General features: G+C 38.2%; 1 protein-coding gene across 1 annotated transcript in view; it reads left to right on the top strand.

The window, feature by feature from the left end:
- Positions 1-16,185, top strand: part of OSBPL3 (oxysterol binding protein like 3) — a gene marked incomplete at both ends in the record, with an annotated part of 36,948 nt that extends 20,763 nt beyond the window's left edge. The window contains 11 exons of the mRNA XM_080610817.1: positions 1,361-1,495; positions 1,927-2,020; positions 5,049-5,299; positions 7,164-7,301; positions 9,609-9,672; positions 10,885-10,963; positions 11,861-12,005; positions 12,693-12,837; positions 13,774-13,900; positions 14,448-14,570; positions 16,089-16,185. Coding sequence (XP_080466943.1) covers positions 1,361-1,495; positions 1,927-2,020; positions 5,049-5,299; positions 7,164-7,301; positions 9,609-9,672; positions 10,885-10,963; positions 11,861-12,005; positions 12,693-12,837; positions 13,774-13,900; positions 14,448-14,570; positions 16,089-16,185 — 1,398 coding nt within the window. The remainder of the gene's footprint in view (positions 1-1,360; positions 1,496-1,926; positions 2,021-5,048; positions 5,300-7,163; positions 7,302-9,608; positions 9,673-10,884; positions 10,964-11,860; positions 12,006-12,692; positions 12,838-13,773; positions 13,901-14,447; positions 14,571-16,088) is intronic.
- Between the last annotated feature and the right edge of the window lie 2,508 nt (positions 16,186-18,693).

Genomic DNA, 18,693 nt, shown 5'->3' with positions numbered 1-18,693 from the left:
TCCTTATTTAGTGGGAGTCCTTTCAATGATAATAGATTCTGATATTTGTTCTATGCAGTACACACACACAACAAAAATAGCTTTCAAAATGTCCTTTAGAGATTCAATTCAGAAATTCCTTCTGTCCTGGTTTGGGATGGAACTGAAGGATGAAATTTCTCATGCTGGAGAAGTTTCATTTTACATCTGTGGGAGGACTGTGATCCAGCAATGCTGCTGTGAGGAAGACAGGGCTACTGCACAAAACTTGGCTCTAAATGATACATCCGGTGCTGTGATAGACCTGTGAAAATTGAAGCAATATAAACTAGTATCCCAAGCTTTTGTGTAAGGTAAAGTTTAGTTTTTTTATTGGCAGTTTATATTGTTGTTTATCATGCCAGAGTGGCAACATGAAAGAAGACAACCTTAAGCTCTCATGTGATAGATATAAAAACCTGCTGTTCCTTTATAAGCCTTTCCTGCTCACTTTCCTTCTCGGATTCAAAATGCTATTGGAAACATTCCCAGTAGCAATGCCCACATATGTAAGATTTTTTTTTAACTTGTAGGCTAGTGTAACTGCCTTCCCACAGAAGAGGCAGTGCTGAGGCAATGCTGAGGTTCCTCTTCTTGCTGCTGTATCAGAAGTATCCATCAAAAAGAAAGTATTTTGTAAGGTAGCAGTTTGGTTTGTTACCCTCTCACCGTTATTAGCACATACTGAATAACATGCCATACTACAGTAAAATCTGCCAGCAGAAAAGCTTCGGAAGATTTGTCGGTTTGATTATAGGCTTGTCAGAATGTTCATTATGTTGTTCTGAAAGTAAACCACTACACCTCCTGCAGAATTACGATAGGGCAGTCATGGTTACAAGTTAGTAAAGCATCTCATGCAGAAAAATTTCAGAGCAGGTTATTACACTCCTTTGGGTCAGCTAGTCCTTTTCCTTAGCATTGTTGGAGTTATCAGGGAAAACAAGAGTGCACAGTATTCTCTGATTCTGTAAAATGAACCAAGCTTCACTGGTCACCTCACCTTTGCTAGGCCACCTTTTGGGACTCTGCTTACACCAATGATCTGTAAGGCTTCCATGGGAGGAGTTACCAAGATCTCCATGGCAGTCAAACAGGCCAGCAGCAGCAAAAGCCATGTACTGAATATGCACCAGGGTTTTTTCCCTTCTCTTTTTCTTCCCTGTGTCCTATTTTACTTTAGTTTTAAATCCCTCTTTGAAACACATGCTTTCACTAAATTGGAGAGGAGCATGTGCAATCTTCTCCCAGTGTTTTACAGCCTTTTAAGTGACTGGAATTGCATGCTTGAATGCTATGTGTTGTGCTTCTCTTCTCAAAACTTTTTGTTTCTTTCAAACAGGAAAATTCAAGAGAAGAGAGCAGAGCTCTGGTTCACCAGGTCTCCAATGAAAGCAGACTCTCTATAGCTGACTCTCTCACAGAATTTTTTGATGCACAGGAAGTCCTACTGTCTGCTAGCTCTTCGGAAAATGAGGTCTGAGCTTGAGATTGATATAATTCTGATGTAGTTTCTTATCTGCTACTTGACCTGAGTGCTAACTGCACAGCAGATGACTGCCAGAAAATGTCAATTTTCAAAACAGTTAGAAGCTAATATGCTGCCTGTATTTATTTGGTGTCATCGTATCTTCACAGTAAAATGTAATAATTAGTATGGAGAAGTCTTACATGCAATTGAGGCAAACGGCCATTAAGTAGCTAATATGCAGAAATTGCATTTATTGTCTGCCTTGAGTCATTGTGTCTTCTTAGAAATTCTTAGTACTTTCCTCTGATACTGAAACACAGCTTAAATAGGTCAAATCCATTAAAATAATAATTGCAGCAGAAAGTAACAGTTTTCATGTGTATATGCAGTTATTGTAATGAGTGATTATTTTGCTTATTTCTCCACCACACACTCAGGTATCAGATGATGACTCATATGTAAGTGATATCAGTGATAATGTCTCAGAAGATAACCTAAGCAATGACATAGAGAATGAAAGACAAACTTTAGGTAAGTTCAGTGTTTTATTGCACCATGCTTATTACACCATGTTATGAGAACTTTCTCTGGTTTTTTGGATTTTTTTTTCTTCTCTTGCTAGAAATTATTTGATATTACAGGTTTTGAGATGTAAAAAGCCTGTGGTTTTTTTCTCTTACAGCCTCAGATTGGTTTAAAATAGCACATTCTGATTAACCTGCATAACAGAGCCTGGGTACCATTGATTAAGCAGCATGATGGTTCTGTATCAGCAGAGAAACACGTATTTCCTTGGCTTCTTTGGTGCAACCCCCACTCCTCTTCAGTTCCTTTCACGGCTACAGGATTTTTCAAAGTAGCAAGGCCTAGCTGCTTGCTTTTTTATCCCCCTTTTTTTCCAAAAAGTAATTTTCTTCATGTCAGTCTGGTTTTGGGGTTTTTTTAAGTCTGCAGTTTAACCACCACATTGCAAGATCTGTTGTTTTTAGCAGAACTCAGTGTTTAAAGGAACTTGAGAATAATTACACACTGGCAGGCCTGGTGTATGACCATAAGGATTTCTTTTTTGCATGTTTTAATCATGATAGTCCTATTAGTACATAGGTTTATTAAACTTTCTTGCTAATTAGAGACAGAATCAAAAAAAGAGGGAAAAGAATTGGTTGTAACAAACTAATTGGTTTTGTGTCTTCAACTCCCTTCAGCTAACTACAGTGTTCTTCCCACTTTATCTCTATATATATATATTTATCTTCACAAATGCTGAATGGTGATTTCTCACCAGCAGCTGTTTCCTGATCATCTCAAAGGACCAGTGGATCCCTATGAACTTGGGTAGTTTGATATGTCTGGAGATCTGTGGTATTCTGTAACTGTTTTAAAATTAAGACTTTTTTTTGAAACATAGTAAAAAATTAAAGATTGATTTATTTCATGATCTGGACCTTAGAAAACTGGGCTAGTGTGGCTGTTCATCTTCTGTAACACGGACTATTACTGAAGCTTTTCCGTATTAGCAGCACCGCCACATGCTTCTGGTACTTGATATTTCTGTGCTTTGGGCAGCCTACCACTCATTAATACCAAACTGGATGTCTTTCTCCTATAGGGCTTTAGCTGAACCATAAACTGTGGGATTATGATAAAATCCTCTGGCTGCTGTAATGTAGGAGGTCAGACCAGATGATGAAAATAGTCCAGTCTGGCCGTAAAAGTCACTGAGTCTAGCTGAAGGTCAGATGTCTTAATCTCCTTCAGTATTATTGCTGCCTATTTGTCACAGCTCTTGCAAACCAGAACTGCATGGGCTTTTCTTTTCATGGGGGGTGGGCAGACTTCACTGGATAGAAAATACGGTATCTGAATACGTTAGTTGTTTGTCCACTCTGGACTGGTCCAGAATATGTAGCTCATTCAATTAATATTCTATATAATATTTTAATCAGAAACTGTCAAAGGGCATAGCCAAATCCCATTTTGGAGAGCTCTTTTGAGCAAAGATAATTTTTTCGCATTTACCTCCTTCTCCAGAGATGCACTTATTCCTGAGGTATCTGAGGGAACATCCTTCTTTTGGGTCTGTTCTGTTATTAAATAAATTCTTCCAAGAGGGAAGTATAGGAGCCAACCTCAGGTAGATTTCTTTTTATTATCCATACTGCCCATGCCATTTTTATGCAAAAAGAGAAAGATAGGCAGTAGACTGGAAATAGTTCACCTGTCCTCATTACAGTAACTTGGTCATATGTGATGTTAAGACTTTTAGTTTGTGAGGGGCAGGAAGGATGGAAACTTCTTCCTCAAAACTTTAAGGCTGTTGATTACACTTGAAAACTTCCATCTGAGGCATGGGCCATACATGGCAGTGATGGAGAAGTTAGCTCTTGTGGTTTTCTGTCACTTTGGAAACACTGCTCGTATCATGCTTGTCGCTGGACCAGCAGAGGAAATACGGGTTGAAATAGCACGTTTAAGGGCAATGATTCTTTGGCATGTGCAGCACAGTGCTGCCCAGTGCTATTTTAACTCCTCCCAAAACAAAGCTGTGTGAGGAAAGCCAGGTGAGGACAGGGGTTGACACCTGAATATCTCCAAATGGTAACTAATTCTAGATCAGGGGCTTCCTAGATGCCTCTAAGGATGTTGAAAGATAAAATATGTTCTTGTAGTGGCAACTGTATTCCTCTGAAATGAGACTGATGCACAGTTAAACAATGTAATCACTGCAGACTAATGCCTGTTGCAGAAGCTTGTAGCTCTGTTTTGATCCTTTGACAAATCATTTTATGGCACGCTTGGAACTATTTATCCTGTTCCAATTTGCTTTGACATGGTAACACAGATTTCAGATATTCATGTCAAGGATTCTTGACATGAGTCTTTTTTTTTTGTTTTATATCTTCAGCAAACACATAGCTCCGCAGTTGCATCAGCTTTTCCACCTTTAAAACAGGCCATTTCTCCCCCAACATGTGCATATATCTAAAGCTATGTTAAATGCTAAGTGCTATGGGGAGCACTGTGGAAAAGCCTGCATATACATCCATGGTGTGATAAATTTCCCTGCTAGGAGTATTCAAAAAAGTAGAGAAAGATAGGTAGGAGCTGTTATTATGCTTGGAACAGTAACTTACATTTTGCTTTCTGAGAAATGTTGGTGTAATTGAAGCACTGTCAAGGAGGGAGGTTTTCTGTCCCTGAAACAAATAGGAATCCATCTCTGTTACAACTTAAATAATTATAGTATTTACTCTTTCAAAATCAATGTAAAGCCTAAGACTTTCTTATAGCCTTTAAGGGGAAGGGAGGTAGTTTTTTTATGCATCTTTTGTACCTGGCATTTACCTCAGTTAACATGCAGAAGTTTAAAATCTTATTCTTAAATTTATCTTTTTTATAAGAAGCTATCTTCAACCATAAATGAAATACTTGAATGAATTGTGAGGGTGGAAGGACCTTTTGGCAGAAAAAAGATGTTTGCTTTTTAATGTATGTTTGCAAAAGGAATGAAACCAAGTAAACAGTGAATTGACTTGTTGTGCACTTGCTTCCTTTTCAGACTGTATTTCTGAAAGTGGAATTGGATTCAATTCTAAACGGAGAACATGTTTACCAGCTCCATGTCCTAATACAAGTAACATCAGCCTGTGGAATATCCTGAGAAATAACATAGGAAAGGATCTCTCCAAAGTGGCCATGCCTGTTGAATTAAATGAGCCACTTAACACCCTTCAGCGTCTCTGTGAGGAGCTGGAGTACAGTGAACTGCTAGATAAAGCAGCGCATACGCCTAACCCATTTGAACGGATGGTAAATAGGTTATTCCAAATATTTAGTAACATTCAACGTAATTAGAATAGATTAAATGTAAAAACAATCTGCCAAAGAAGTGAGGATGTTCTGTTCCATTTTTTCCTCCCAGCTGAAAGGCAGACTCGCCAAAGCTCTGTCAGTACATACTTACATACCCACCATTTTTTACTCTTCTGCATGATCTCTGTTGCTTTGTCAGGAAGTCTCTCTCCTCGAGTACTCTGCTGTCCTGCAAGGTTAAACAGAGAAATAATTTAGTTCTGTTTTGCAGCTCTTACTCTGTTAAGATTAGGGGGGACTGTGGACTAATATACTTCCCTCTTGAGTGTGACAGCTACAATATATCCTTTATTTTTTAAGGCTGTCTAATCTGGTAACACATTTGTGGTGGATCTTCCAGTCCTACCCTACTGTGATATCTTTATATTGACTAAATGAGCTCCATTTGTTTTATTAACTGGTTTTGTGAAGTTTTGGGGTTGATCCAAAACGTTCAGGATCCCAAAACGAGGGAATATGAGTGTATGTTGGGTACAAGAATGGTGTCACCTTCTGTCAGTACAGAACCCTGAATTCAGCATTTGGCAAACGAACAAAAGAAAAACGCATTTCAATTGTTCTGCTTCCAGGTGCACAAGAGCTACTTAATATGTAAGCCCATAAATAAAGAATTAGAAGCTCTCTAAATTCTCTTAAATGGAAGCTATAGATTGTCCCTTAAATTGAATTAAGCCTTTTTAAATCAATATATCTTATCTTAACATAAGGTTATTAATGAGTGTAAATAGTTATGTTATAAATACTGTTTGAAAAGCCTCTTGCTCAATTCTGACACTGTAAGGGTTACAATTCGGTGTCTGTTCTCAAGAGAGTGTGAGTATTCACTGGGGGATTTCCTGGGGTTTTCATTGCATAGCTTTTCTTGTTCTTTTTAGAACATATGTGAAAAGGAAAAGGAAATGAGCAGAAGTTAGTTGTTCATACGGGAATGAAAAGAATCCTTTTCCCTCCTTCCCACACCCAAGTATCTGGAAATTACCTCAGGCTGAAGTATTCTTTACCTTTGAAAAATTCCTGAGGCAAAACTAATGCTAGCTGTTGCATAGTAATTGCAATAGTTCATAAAATAGCCATTCTGAAGTGAGAAATTGTGAAAGGAGAGCATCTACACTTTCAGAAGATGGGGAAAAGGAAATTAAAAGGGAGAAAAATGGTACAAGAGAAACCTGAATTGAACCACCCCAGATTCTAATTCCTCAGGTGTAGGAGGAATTATGCTTGAGTTGACTGCAAAAATTTGGGAAGGTTACCTGCGTCTCAGTCATAATCAAGAACAGTTTCATAATTAGGTAATAGCACACAGTAGATAAAAGGCAATTCAACTCAAACTGCATTAGAAATAACAAACTTGGTGAAAACCAACTTCCTGTGCCATGTTTAGGAAAATGATAGTTGATAGATCCATAGAATCACAGACCATGGCTATAAAAGCCAGTTATAATACAAAATCTAACTGATTTTTAAGGTTACTGCTCTAACTGTTGCAGAATGCTAAACTGTTTCAAACAGGTTTCAGAAATGCTGGTTTCCATTGATTAAATTTGCAGTGTTTGACCCTAATAATTCCATCCCTGGACTATTGGATGACTTTCTGAAAACTCAGTTCTCTAACGTTTGAGCTAGTGCTTAACTTGCAAGAGGCATTCATGTTCGTAGACTGCAAATGATGGGAAAAATACAGCATCTGAGGTCAGGATATGACCTAATTTTTCTTTCCTTCTGTTAAATCAGAATGTATAGAAAAAAATTGTTTCTGGCTGTAGAAATGAATTAATCAGAATTCCACATATGTTATTCCCAGGTGTATATAGCTGCATTTGCAGTCTCTGCATATGCCTCCAGTTACTACCGAGCTGGAAGTAAGCCATTTAATCCTGTGCTTGGAGAAACCTATGAATGTATTCGTGAAGATAAGGGTTTCCAGTTCTTTGCAGAACAGGTATTGTATGCTGCAACCCTTAGATTTGCTACTTGATACACTGCTTAATTCTAAATGCATGGCTGGAATCCTCTGGAATTAATAGCAAAATACAAAACTACTTTAACCTGAGCCCAGCAAAACTCAAGGGACATTGCAGAATTATACATGAAGGAAACTGTATTTTGAGGAAACCCTGCTAACCCTGGGATGGAGCATAACAACCAACAGCTGACACTCGAGCAGCAAAGGCTGGCAGGCTGCCTATTCCAGTAACTAGATAACTTGTTTAAGTAGAGTGCAATTCCCCATGCTGAAATCTGATCATGACTGCATTCATATTCTTGTCATTTTCTTTTGTGTGTACTGTATCTTCAGCTGTTTAATATCTTCTTTGATAACAAATATATCCCTTGTGTGAGTCAATCAACCACTAGGATTTTCTATGGTACCACGAATATTTCTGCTTTCTATCCAAATACTTTGTGGGCTAAGCCTTTCAAATCTGGTACCACAGCTTAGTAGGTGAAGGATATATACATCAGGGTCTGAGTGTTTATGAATAAATCAGTACAAAGGCTGCTTTTTCTAAAGAGGAATTTTAATACATGAGGGGATTTGGGCTGTTAACAACTATTGTTCCAATATGAGCATATAAGTGATGTGCTATATAGAGTGGTAAAGGTACTATAATCATATGGGGTGGAGGAATATTAGGAGTGAAAGGCAGCATAGGCGGAAGGGCATTTCATGCAGCTTGCAAGCATTAAATGTTTCTCTTTTCATCAGGAGCTGTTGTTTATTGCTTGTGCAAGCATTTTGATGCTTACTCTAGATAATGTGTTAGTGCAGGTAGTATGTAATTCATGGAATAGACAGTCAAAGTATAGGGGGAAAAAAAAAAACCAGCAGAGATTCTGTTCTATTACTAGAGTGAGTTTAGAATAACTCCACTTAGCACTATGACCTTACTCTAGAATTATAACAGTTTAAGTAAGAGCTAAGTTTAACCCATGAATTATAGTGACATCTGGGGTTAATCTGGCTGCCATGAGAGTGTTGCTCTTGGTGGATTAGGGCATGAGAGTAATTAGTTGCCCTGGGTTCAGCTGTAACAGTTAATTTTCACCTTCCTAGTAGCTGGTGCAGTGCTGTGTTTTAGCTTTAGCCTGAGAACAATGCTGATAACACACCAATGTTTTAGTTGTTGCTCAGTAGCTCTTACTGTCATCAAGGACTCTTCTTCTCTCATGTTCTGCCAGTGAGGAGGGGCACAAGAAGCCAGGAGGGAGCAGAGACAGGAGACCTGACCCAAACTAGCCCCAGGGATATTCCATACCACAGCACATCATGCCCAGTATAGAAACTGAAGGGAGTCACCCGGAAGGGACCAATTGCTGCTTGGGTCAGGCTGGGTATTGGTCAGCAGAAAGTGAAACTTTGTTTGAGCCATGTAAGTGCTTAAGAAATCGAATTCATAGTGGGAAGTAGCAATTGGACTTGAAAATAAAGTTGTCTTTGTCAAAAGAACAGTAGGCATTGCACATTGAAGAGATGGTCCTGGTCAGTTGTTTGTTGTGTTCAACCAGACGGGTGAATTTACAGCCAAGGAGGAGCAGTGGCTTTCACTTTGTGCAGTTACTTCATTATTTATTATTTCCTTCTAATAGTCTGCACTGTGCATTTGTTTATTTACTCACAGTCCTTGCTTTGCTGTTTTGGTGGTTGCCCTAATTCATGTATGTACTATTACTCAAAGCTGATAAAATGCAGTGTGTATGGATAAAGTTTAGCACCTGGGGTGTCACTATGGCTGACGGGGGTTGCTAGATGGAATTTCATGGCTTGATTTCTCCACCCATGGCCCCCTCAGGGATTCTGATTGCTGCCTCATCCCTCATAGTCAGGGTTTTGTGGGTATTTGCTGTACAGAAGAATTTATCCCTTTGCTGATTTTATTCTTGTCTGTGTGCTCAAAGTGTGGGTTCTGTCAATATATTAAGAGATCCTAAGGGTAAATATAATTATCACCTTAGAGACCAGGTAAAAAATAAATAGTTCGATTTTCACTCAATGAACAAAATTCACAGGCCTTTTCAAATAAGTACTTCTCATTTCTTTCAAGGCTTCTTAGGTCTCAGTACCATATTAATCTCACTGACACCCCCTTCAGGACACAACTGCAAAGGGAAAGTAAAGTTCAAATTGTAAATGCTATATATGAATGAAAAATTAAGGAGAAAACCAGAAGAATCCAAACTGAAGTGACTGCTCAAGTGTTAATATGTCCATCTTTTTTTCCCCCCCCCTTTCATGTCTTGCTATTAGGTCAGTCACCATCCACCTATTTCTGCATGCCATGCTGAATCTGTGAATTTCGCTTTTTGGCAAGGTAACTCTTCAGTCTATCATTTACTTCTACAGTGTTCACAATATTTTCATTGTATGTCTTACATGAGGCATGTAGAAATTTGGAAAATGTGAAATTCCCTGCTTAAAGTGTATTAGAATGTCTTTAAGAAATGCTAGCTTATACTTACTTGCATGTTTCTTGCTTGGATCTTCTGCCATTAGAAAAATATTCAAGTTTTTTAAATAACATTGATTATTCTCAGGTACAAATACCTGCATTTCTTGGAAATCAGATTTATCGGGGGGGATTCTTTAGTAAGGAGGAGTTGTATCTCAAGCTATTTATAAAGCAAACAAGCTAGAACACAGTGTGAAAAACTACAAGTTAAATCTGGAGCCTTGGCAGATCCCTGTAAACCTGTTCTGAAAGCAATTTCCAAAAATGAGCGTAACAGCAAGGATGAATATATTTACCTTGTCTTTTTCTGCTGACATTATTACAGTATGTAAGAATTTGTGCTGTTTGATCTGAACATTGTGTTTCAAAAGAAGTGCATTGGAGCTTTGCTCTGTGATGCTGGTGAAGATGTCAGCCAGTCACAGTCCCTGTGTGGCTGGATATTTTTGGAGTGTACACAGAACATAACTATACTTTTAACTCAGTTAAAATCCTTCACTCAGTGTTTTTTCAGTTGGCAATGTAGCCGTATTATAACCTTTAATTCTGTTATGATTGACTCTGCTGGCTTGATTAGAGTTATTACAGATGCAGCCACACTGAACAGAAATTGGAACTCTGACATTAGTCTGGGTTTCATTATTCAATTTAATTCTTTGTTTTGTAAACAAGTACAAAGACACAAGAGCCCTGTTCATGGCAAAAAAGCAGAGCTGACCAAAACTTCATTCAGTAACTGAATACTATATAAATAAGACTGGATATAGCAGCCTGTCTTAATAAAACCTGATGAATTCCGGAGAAATATATGCTGTCTGTAGCTTATTCAAATTCCTCTCATTTGAAAAAGTTTTTAGAAGTGACTTTTAGACCTCTGTGACTTCAATAATCCATTATATAATGAAAAGAAAAACCAAACCCAAGCCCATGTTCTAAGGTCCACAGCATTCTTGTAACACTTTTATTATGATGTACTTTGTTATTTTTTATTATTTATCAAATAGAGCCCAGAAATAGATTTATTCACCCATGCCTATGACTAAACTGTCTTTTTCTTTCCTTTTCCTGTTTCAGACGTAAGATGGAAAAACAAATTCTGGGGAAAGTCCATGGAAATTGTTCCAGTTGGTACAACACATGTAACTCTTCCAGTGTAAGTGCTGCAACTGTGCATTGCTGCTCACACATAGGCACAGACATGCTTGCACACACAGGAGTCACAGTTATCCAGATGAGACCAAGCTATGCTGTGCTGTATTAGACCTTTGGAAGAATTGGTGATTAGGATTTAATTTAAAAAGAAAGGGGGGGGGGGGACGGACAGGGAATAAAAGCCCTTACCGAACCAAAAACTGAAGCATAAAACTGAATCACTAACTCTTCAGAAGGTTATAAAAAGCAAAAGATGAAATAGAAAACATTACTCTTGTGTATCTTGAATAAAAGCAAAGCTGGTAGTTTCATACTTGAGTTGAATTACAAGCTTCATCCATTATAAACTCACAGGGACAAACTGCATGGTAAAAGAAGCTATAAATTCTTTTGCTTGAATATGGGTTTGTGGGAGAGGGTGTTGTGGTTGTTCTTGTCTTTTGTACCTACATTTGTACAGACCATAACACCATGGGGTCCTGGTTTGCAGGGGAGGCCGATAGCCATAATCACTGCATAAATAATTACTGTAAATGATAAACAGAACCAGTTGCGTATCTGTTGTTTTTTATCTAAGTAAGTAAGCGGCCACTGTAGGTAAGTGTTGAGTATAGTTTAATTAAAAACAAATAAAATCTGCAGTGTTCCTATGCAGGCTTGTCAGAGTGTTCGTTACAGATCAACCATTAAAATCCCTTAAGGGGCTTTCTGGGAGCCAGGATTGTTGTCATAGGGTTTGTTTCTCAGAAGGTATGGGGCAAGAACATGAGGCATTCCAGGGAAAAAAATGGTTTTGTGGGTTTTTTCTAATCAAGTTCTCTACAATTTTTTTTTCCACAAGTTTGACAGCTCATTTGAACACAGAATGAGATTTTTCTTGTGTGTGTTTTTCTTACAGTTTTAAAGACCATTTTGCATGGAACAAGGTGACATCTTGCATCCATAACATTTTAAGTGGGCAAAGATGGATTGAACACTATGGAGAGATCATCATCAAAAACCTCAATGATGACACTTGCCACTGCAAACTGACTTTCATAAAGGTAACCACAGCAATAACCACAGCAGTGTTGGCAGTGCCTTTTCTAACAGACGCAGCAGTGTGTGGATGCTCTGCTGAACCTCAGTACAACTGCTTACAAGCTTTATTTTCCTATATTTTTCTGTAATTACCTGTGATTCTTTGAGAAACTCTAACTCTGAAGGAACTGCTGTTCACTAGATAGAGCCAGACAAGAAATAGAAAACAGTTTTCTCAGGTGATTCCAGTGGAGATAGGAAAATGTATGAGGAAATGGAAGGAAGAAATACGATGAAAAAACTACTGTGTGTTTGATGAGAGAGGTAGGCACAAGGTGTCATTGACAGTGGTTTACCACATGCCTGCTGATAATCCACTGGCATGTGCTGTAGTTACATTCATTCACCAGCTTAGAACCAGGGCTTAGGCATGGTGCTTCATCCAGTGCTCTTTTCTAGCCCTTTGCAGGTTTTCAGAGGAGTTTAAGTGAGAGGTTGTGGTGTTAGTCAAAGCTTTTGCTTCAGTACAAGGCATCTAGTACTACTCCTAAAAAAGGTAAACAAATTAAATACAGTTCTCAATGTTAGTATTTTAATAAGCTGGTTAATAGTACTTACAGCAGTTGTTTGCATGGTGCTACTGACATGGCAAAATCACTCACACTTGATCTCTTATGCACCTTTTTTCCTCTTGTTCCTTTTAATTCTAGGCAAAGTATTGGAATCCAAATGCACATGAGATTGAAGGCTGTGTCATGGATAAAGCTGGGAAAGTTGTGCATCGACTCTTTGGGAAGTGGCATGAAAGTTTATACTGTGGGACGACTTCATCTTCAAACTGCATATGGAGAGCAAGTTAGTGATCAGAGTGGATAATGTGCAGAACTTTAAGATCTGCTTAAGAATAAGTTTATTTTTTTCATCTCTTTATTAGGCCCAAACTTCTTGTTATTTCTATGTCAAATATTGGATTTTTGCCAGCACTTAAAATTTAGACCAGGAGAATACATAATTTATCTTTAATAATATGGAGAACTTAATCCCACAGCTTCCTGAATTTTCCTCATTCTACCTCATTTTCCTATTTGGGCATGGATTAGGTATTGAGGACCCCAAAAGGAAGAAGGAGAAAAAAAAAGGAACAAACCCTCCCCACTTTCTATGTAGAGAAGTGTTGTGTATTTCATGTATTAAACATTGGAAGATAGCCCACAATGCTCAGTTCTGTAATGACAGCCATATTTGAACTTCTCCCAGACTTATGGGGTTTTTGTCTACTGTAGTTTGAAAAAAGCACTATGATAATAACATGACCTTCTGATTAGAATCATAGAATCATAGAATAGTTAGGGTTGGAAAGGACCAACCAAGAGCTCCTTCCTTATATCTGATCTAAACTTCCCCTGTTGAAGTTTTAACCTGTTACCCCTTGTCCTATCACTACAGTCCCTAATGAAGAGTCCCTCCCGGCATCCCTATAGACCCCCTTCAGATACTGGAAGGTTGCTATGAGGTCTCCACGCAGCTTCTCTTCTCCAGGCTGAACAGCCCCAACTTTCTCAGCCTGTCTTCATGCGGGAGGTGCTCCAGCAGAGAGAACAGAAATCTGTTTTTGTTGCAGGGCAATTATGAAGGGTGATGTTGTCTTTTGTCACATCATTAAAACAGTCATATTCTCCCAGAGCTGAAACTGTGGTTTGGAGATGAACAAATGAGTGAGAGGAGCTTGGAATTTTCCTTCTAAAGATAACAGTATTTAATTAGGATTCTGAATGTACTCTTCTTCTGTAGATCCAATGCCTAAAGGTTATGAACAGTGGTATGGATTTACTCAATTTGCACTGGAGTTAAATGAACTGGACCAACAAACTAGGTCATTACTCCCATCCACTGATACGCGTTTTAGGCCAGACCAAAGGTAAGAAGTTTTAAGTATCTTCCTCACATAGTTCTTCATCTTCTGTATGGTCACTTTACCCTAAGCTCCAATTATTTTGTGCAGATACCAGCGGTGTGTTTCTAGATGAATGTGCATCTGAAACAGACATTTTAATCACTTATCAGAGATGGTCTAGTCATGATGGACCAGTGTTTCCTAAATTGGCTCTTCGATGCTTCTAGATAACTACCTTTCAAAAAATATTAAAACTTCAGTTCTTCAGGTACTGGATGTTGAGCGTCCTGTGTTTGAATAGCCAAAAACTGAGGCACTTGAAACTTCTCTCTGCAGTGGAATTTCTGCTGTTTCTAATTTCCAAGTAAAAGAATACAAACTCTGAGCTTGTCATGAGCTTACTTTTCCTGAAGTGCTTTCTGACAGGGCAGCTGCCTGCAGATGTGGCTGTTCATCTTTTAAACGCTGTGAACTGCCTGCTGTAAAGATTAGATTCTGGAGCTCTAGAGGACCTGGCAAAGATGGGGAACATGACCACCAGTTGTCTCTCTCATCACTGCTGGTGCTACAGGTTTCTAGAAGAAGGGAATATTGAAGGAGCTGAAATGCAAAAGCAGAGGATTGAGCAGCTACAGAGAGAACGAAGGAAGGTGCTGGAAGAAAACAATCTAGAGCATCAGCCTAGATTTTTCAGGTACTATATAATAAGTAACGTACTACCATGTATTGCAATTCTTATTATAGATCTGGTTCTAACCTGCCATAAAGCGGGCTCCATTTTTTTTCCAGGTTCTTCTACAGTCTTGATTTTTCTACTTGGGGAATGTAGAACCTCCAGATGTAGTTAAAACTCAGAATTCCTTATTGTTTTTTCATTACTGCATCCCTGAATTTCTTTCTTTTTTTTTACCTTTATGGCAACTTCTTTGAATTTGCCTGAGTGAATGTAGAATTTCTGATTCTTTCAAACAACGTCAAGTGGCTGGATTTAGCTTAATTATCTCTATGAACTTCTGCTGAATTCAGTGGGATTGCCTTGTGCAGAAATCTGCAGAGTTGGAGCCTTTCATTTCCAGGGCCATTTTTGAATATGTTTCCCCTATTTCATGGGGAGAGAATTACCATTCAGAGGGCACTTTGTTTCTTCCTGTTGTAAATCAATTAATAGGAGACTTCAGCCATCGAAAGACAAAAAGGAATGCTAGTGAGGACATGGCCTTTGCCCTCCAGTTCTGCACTGAAAGAGTTGGAGCCTAAGTGAATGTTGTATGGGCCTGTGTATCACAGTTACAAATCTGGGATCCTAATTTTTTTCTGGATACATGGGTAATATACTTTTGAGGAACACAAAAGCATTTAAAATAGGTGCAAAAAGGGAATGGCTTAGACCACTTAGATGTGTAACTAGCTGGTGAGCTAACTCATCACATGTCAATCACACCTACTAAAGAGAAGCAACTGTTGCTTCCAGCAGAATAGAGGCAAAGTCTAATACTTCACAATTGTATACTCACAGTGGGAATTGTGAATAAGGGTGAGGATTTGAATCCTTCCAATGATGATTTGAAAACTGAAATTTATGCTGTAGATTAAAATAACAGAATACAGAGTTTAATTACTATATAGCAGAAGTGTTACCCTGGTGTTAGAAAAGATATGAATTATGCATTTGGCTTTTCAATAGCAATTTCTCTCTTCAACAAGTCACAACCCTTGATTTAGTTTCAAAATAGTTGTTTATTGTGCCAGAAATGTTGCACACTAGATTAAAGGCAGACTGATTCTTTCAGGGTAAGGTATCTAGTGCAATGAGGGTTGCCTCATGACTGAGAGCTTATGGGCTCTCCTTATGCAGTAACTGTGGCAAGCCATCTTTAGAGAGGGAAAAGGAATATTTCCACTTATCCACACAAAGCTGCCTTTGGGACCATGAAATAAACGTGGACTTTATTTAGTTTTAGTTGCTAAACACTGGCATGTGACAGTGCAGAAAGTGTGTTGATCTCAGCTGAACACTAGGCTACTGAGGTGTTAACCTTCAAGGCCAAGTGCAGACATAGTTTGACTCCCCAAGCTATACTGCCCTATTTGAAGGCTGCACCTGGTTTGTGGGCTGGATTGGGTATCTGTGCATAGTGCTACATTGCATTACACAGCATAGGTATGGAAAATATAAGCTTTACATTTAAGACATCTGTTTAATCTTTAATAGGAAATCCAGTGATGACTCCTGGGTGAGCAATGGAACCTACATGGACCTTAGAAAAGAGCCTGGCTTTTCCAAACTGGACAATCCTGTTCTCTGGTGAAAGAGGAGCTAAATGAAGATATTCTGTGCTGCATTCTTGGATCTGATTTAAAAGAAGTATATATAACATATACCTATCTATATATATATCTATATATACACACACACATATAATATATGTGTGGGGGGTGTGTATGTATGCAAGTGTGCATATCTCCAGAATTGTTCTTAACTTAGAATCTGATAATTTGTTTCCTTTACTCTATTGCAGTGATTGTTTGAATGTATAAATAGCCTGAGTTCTTTTTATAAGATATTTAATAAAATAGTACTGAATGTTAACAGCAAGAGGGAAAAGAGGAGCTTTTACACTACTTTTCCAATGTGTAATAATGTCAGTTCTGAGTTAACTTAATGCCTTATTGAATTGCAGTGGAGACAGTGGCATCAGCAGTACCCTAGCTGTGCTGAGAAATCAGAGTGCAAGCCTTACTAACTCAAACTGTAGGTAAGCTGCCACAGTTCAATGGTTAGTTTGGCTGCCTCTGGGCTGGTATAAATTGCTAAAACAAGATGACAGCTGGTGCTGGAATCTGAGTATGATCTTTTGCTGCTTGTACAAAAGAATTAATTAAGCTTTTGTTTCTATTAGCTTTCTTCTTAGCATTATGGAAGAGGTAGTTCTGAGCTTACATCAGTGGTTCTACTGCCTTATATGTAAACTGTACCCAGGTAAGTGTAGTGCTAGAACTTCAGGATTCGCCAAAATTTTCCACTGGGAAAAAATTCCACTTTGGATTTATAGCCCCCAACAGGGCAAGAGGAGGAGATCCTTTGTGTATATACCGCTTGAGCACTGACTAGACGAAGAAGCTTCTCTTTTTCCAGTAAGTAAAATCTATACAGAGCACGAAATCCTGTGCTTCCATAGCTTTATTTGTTTTTATTAACCTAAAAATTGCACCAGTAAGACTTTTTAAAAAGTAAGCAAACTGATTGTTTTAAGCTAGAAATTTTTTCTTAGTGTTTTGATATTTTCTACCTCTTAAGAAATAAACAACATATTTAAGATCTTATATTTAAAAAATTACCATCTGCCTTATGGAGAAGTGTATGGAGTCTTTGATCTTCCTCTGTTTGTTTGTTGTGTTCAGATATTCAAATGTCTTGCACTAAATCAACTGCATCCCTTTCCTGTAATTCCACACATATGGCTAGATTTGTGAAACTACTGAACCATAGGCCAGAAATTCAGCAGGAAACAAATGTAGCAGAAGTTGCACTTTTGAATGAAGATTGTAGAGATGGGCAGTATTCTTGGTTTTTCCATCAAATCACAATGCCACAATTCCTACCTGTCTGCAGTTCAAACCTGACCCATGATTTTTCAAGTGTTCTATGAATGATCTATGTACCTCTCTGGCAACAACGCGGTTATAGATCTGTATCTTGTCACCACCACCACCACCACTCCCTTTTCTTTTTCTTACATGCCACTTCACTAACACAAAACATAACCAAATGTTGTTGGCATGTTAAAACTGGCTTATGACTGGAACAATTGGACATGGCATGGATAAGGTAGACTCCTTGGGGGGGCAGTAGCTTTGAAAAGCTTGCATTTTACTGTGTGCTGCATTGTGCTAAAGAAAACCCATTCAAGATGGATCTGTTATGTGCAACATGAAGGAAATACTATGAAAGCTTCCATTTTAAACCAAATCTGTGATGTCAGATTAGATGTATATTTGAATTTTGCTTTCTGTTACTTTGAAGCTCCATATTCTTAGAGGGAGATGAATGCTTTTTCCACTGTTTTTCCCTTTGCCTAGGAACTCTGCCTCACTATTCTCTCTGTAACTTATTACCAAAGAAGTCAGCATTATTCTTTCTGTTTAATACGTCTTTTAAATACTTGACTACAATGCCAGCAACTTGCAACAGGGCGAGCTTCACATCAATATAAAGACAAAATCTGGGCTTTGGTTCCAAAGGAAATCTTAACTTCTGGGGGCTGTTTGGCTTTTCAAGGAAAGTGAGGATCTCTTCATGGCTTGTTCCCTTCCTGTATTTTAACCTTGTACTATCAAAATATGGCAAAGAAATGAGCTGATACTTGTAATTATCCTTGCTGTCGGTAGTTACCATTTATACTAAAACTAACATTCATTAAACAACAAAATAGGGTAGGGGAAATAAATAAAAAAACTTATAAGAAAGGGAACAATATTTGTGGACAATGCAGTAAACTTGTTCATCATCATATTTGGCAGCTACTGTGATTACTGTCTGATCTGATTGCTGGGTTTGTATTTTCTGTGTATGGGGGGATTTCCTCGTACTTTGACAGGTGAACTAATAGTTGATAGCAGATTAAAGAATTAGTTGCCAAAAGGCACAGTATTGTCATGCATTCAAATCATCAGGTTTTAAATGAAACTAATCTCATATTTGGTGGTTTTGATGTTTGGGAACTCAGACTGGCAGTGTTGCCATTTGTCTTACAGTCTAAAAGATCTAAAATACATAATGGCAAGAAGCATTTATTTGGCTTATATAAAAAATTCTT

Source organism: Psittacula echo (genome assembly GCF_963264785.1).
Source record: "Psittacula echo genome assembly, chromosome: 2".
Taxonomy (NCBI): Eukaryota; Metazoa; Chordata; class Aves; order Psittaciformes; family Psittacidae; genus Psittacula; species Psittacula echo.
The sequence above is the reverse complement of the archived record's forward strand: the minus strand, read 5'-3'. Positions and strand labels throughout refer to the sequence as shown.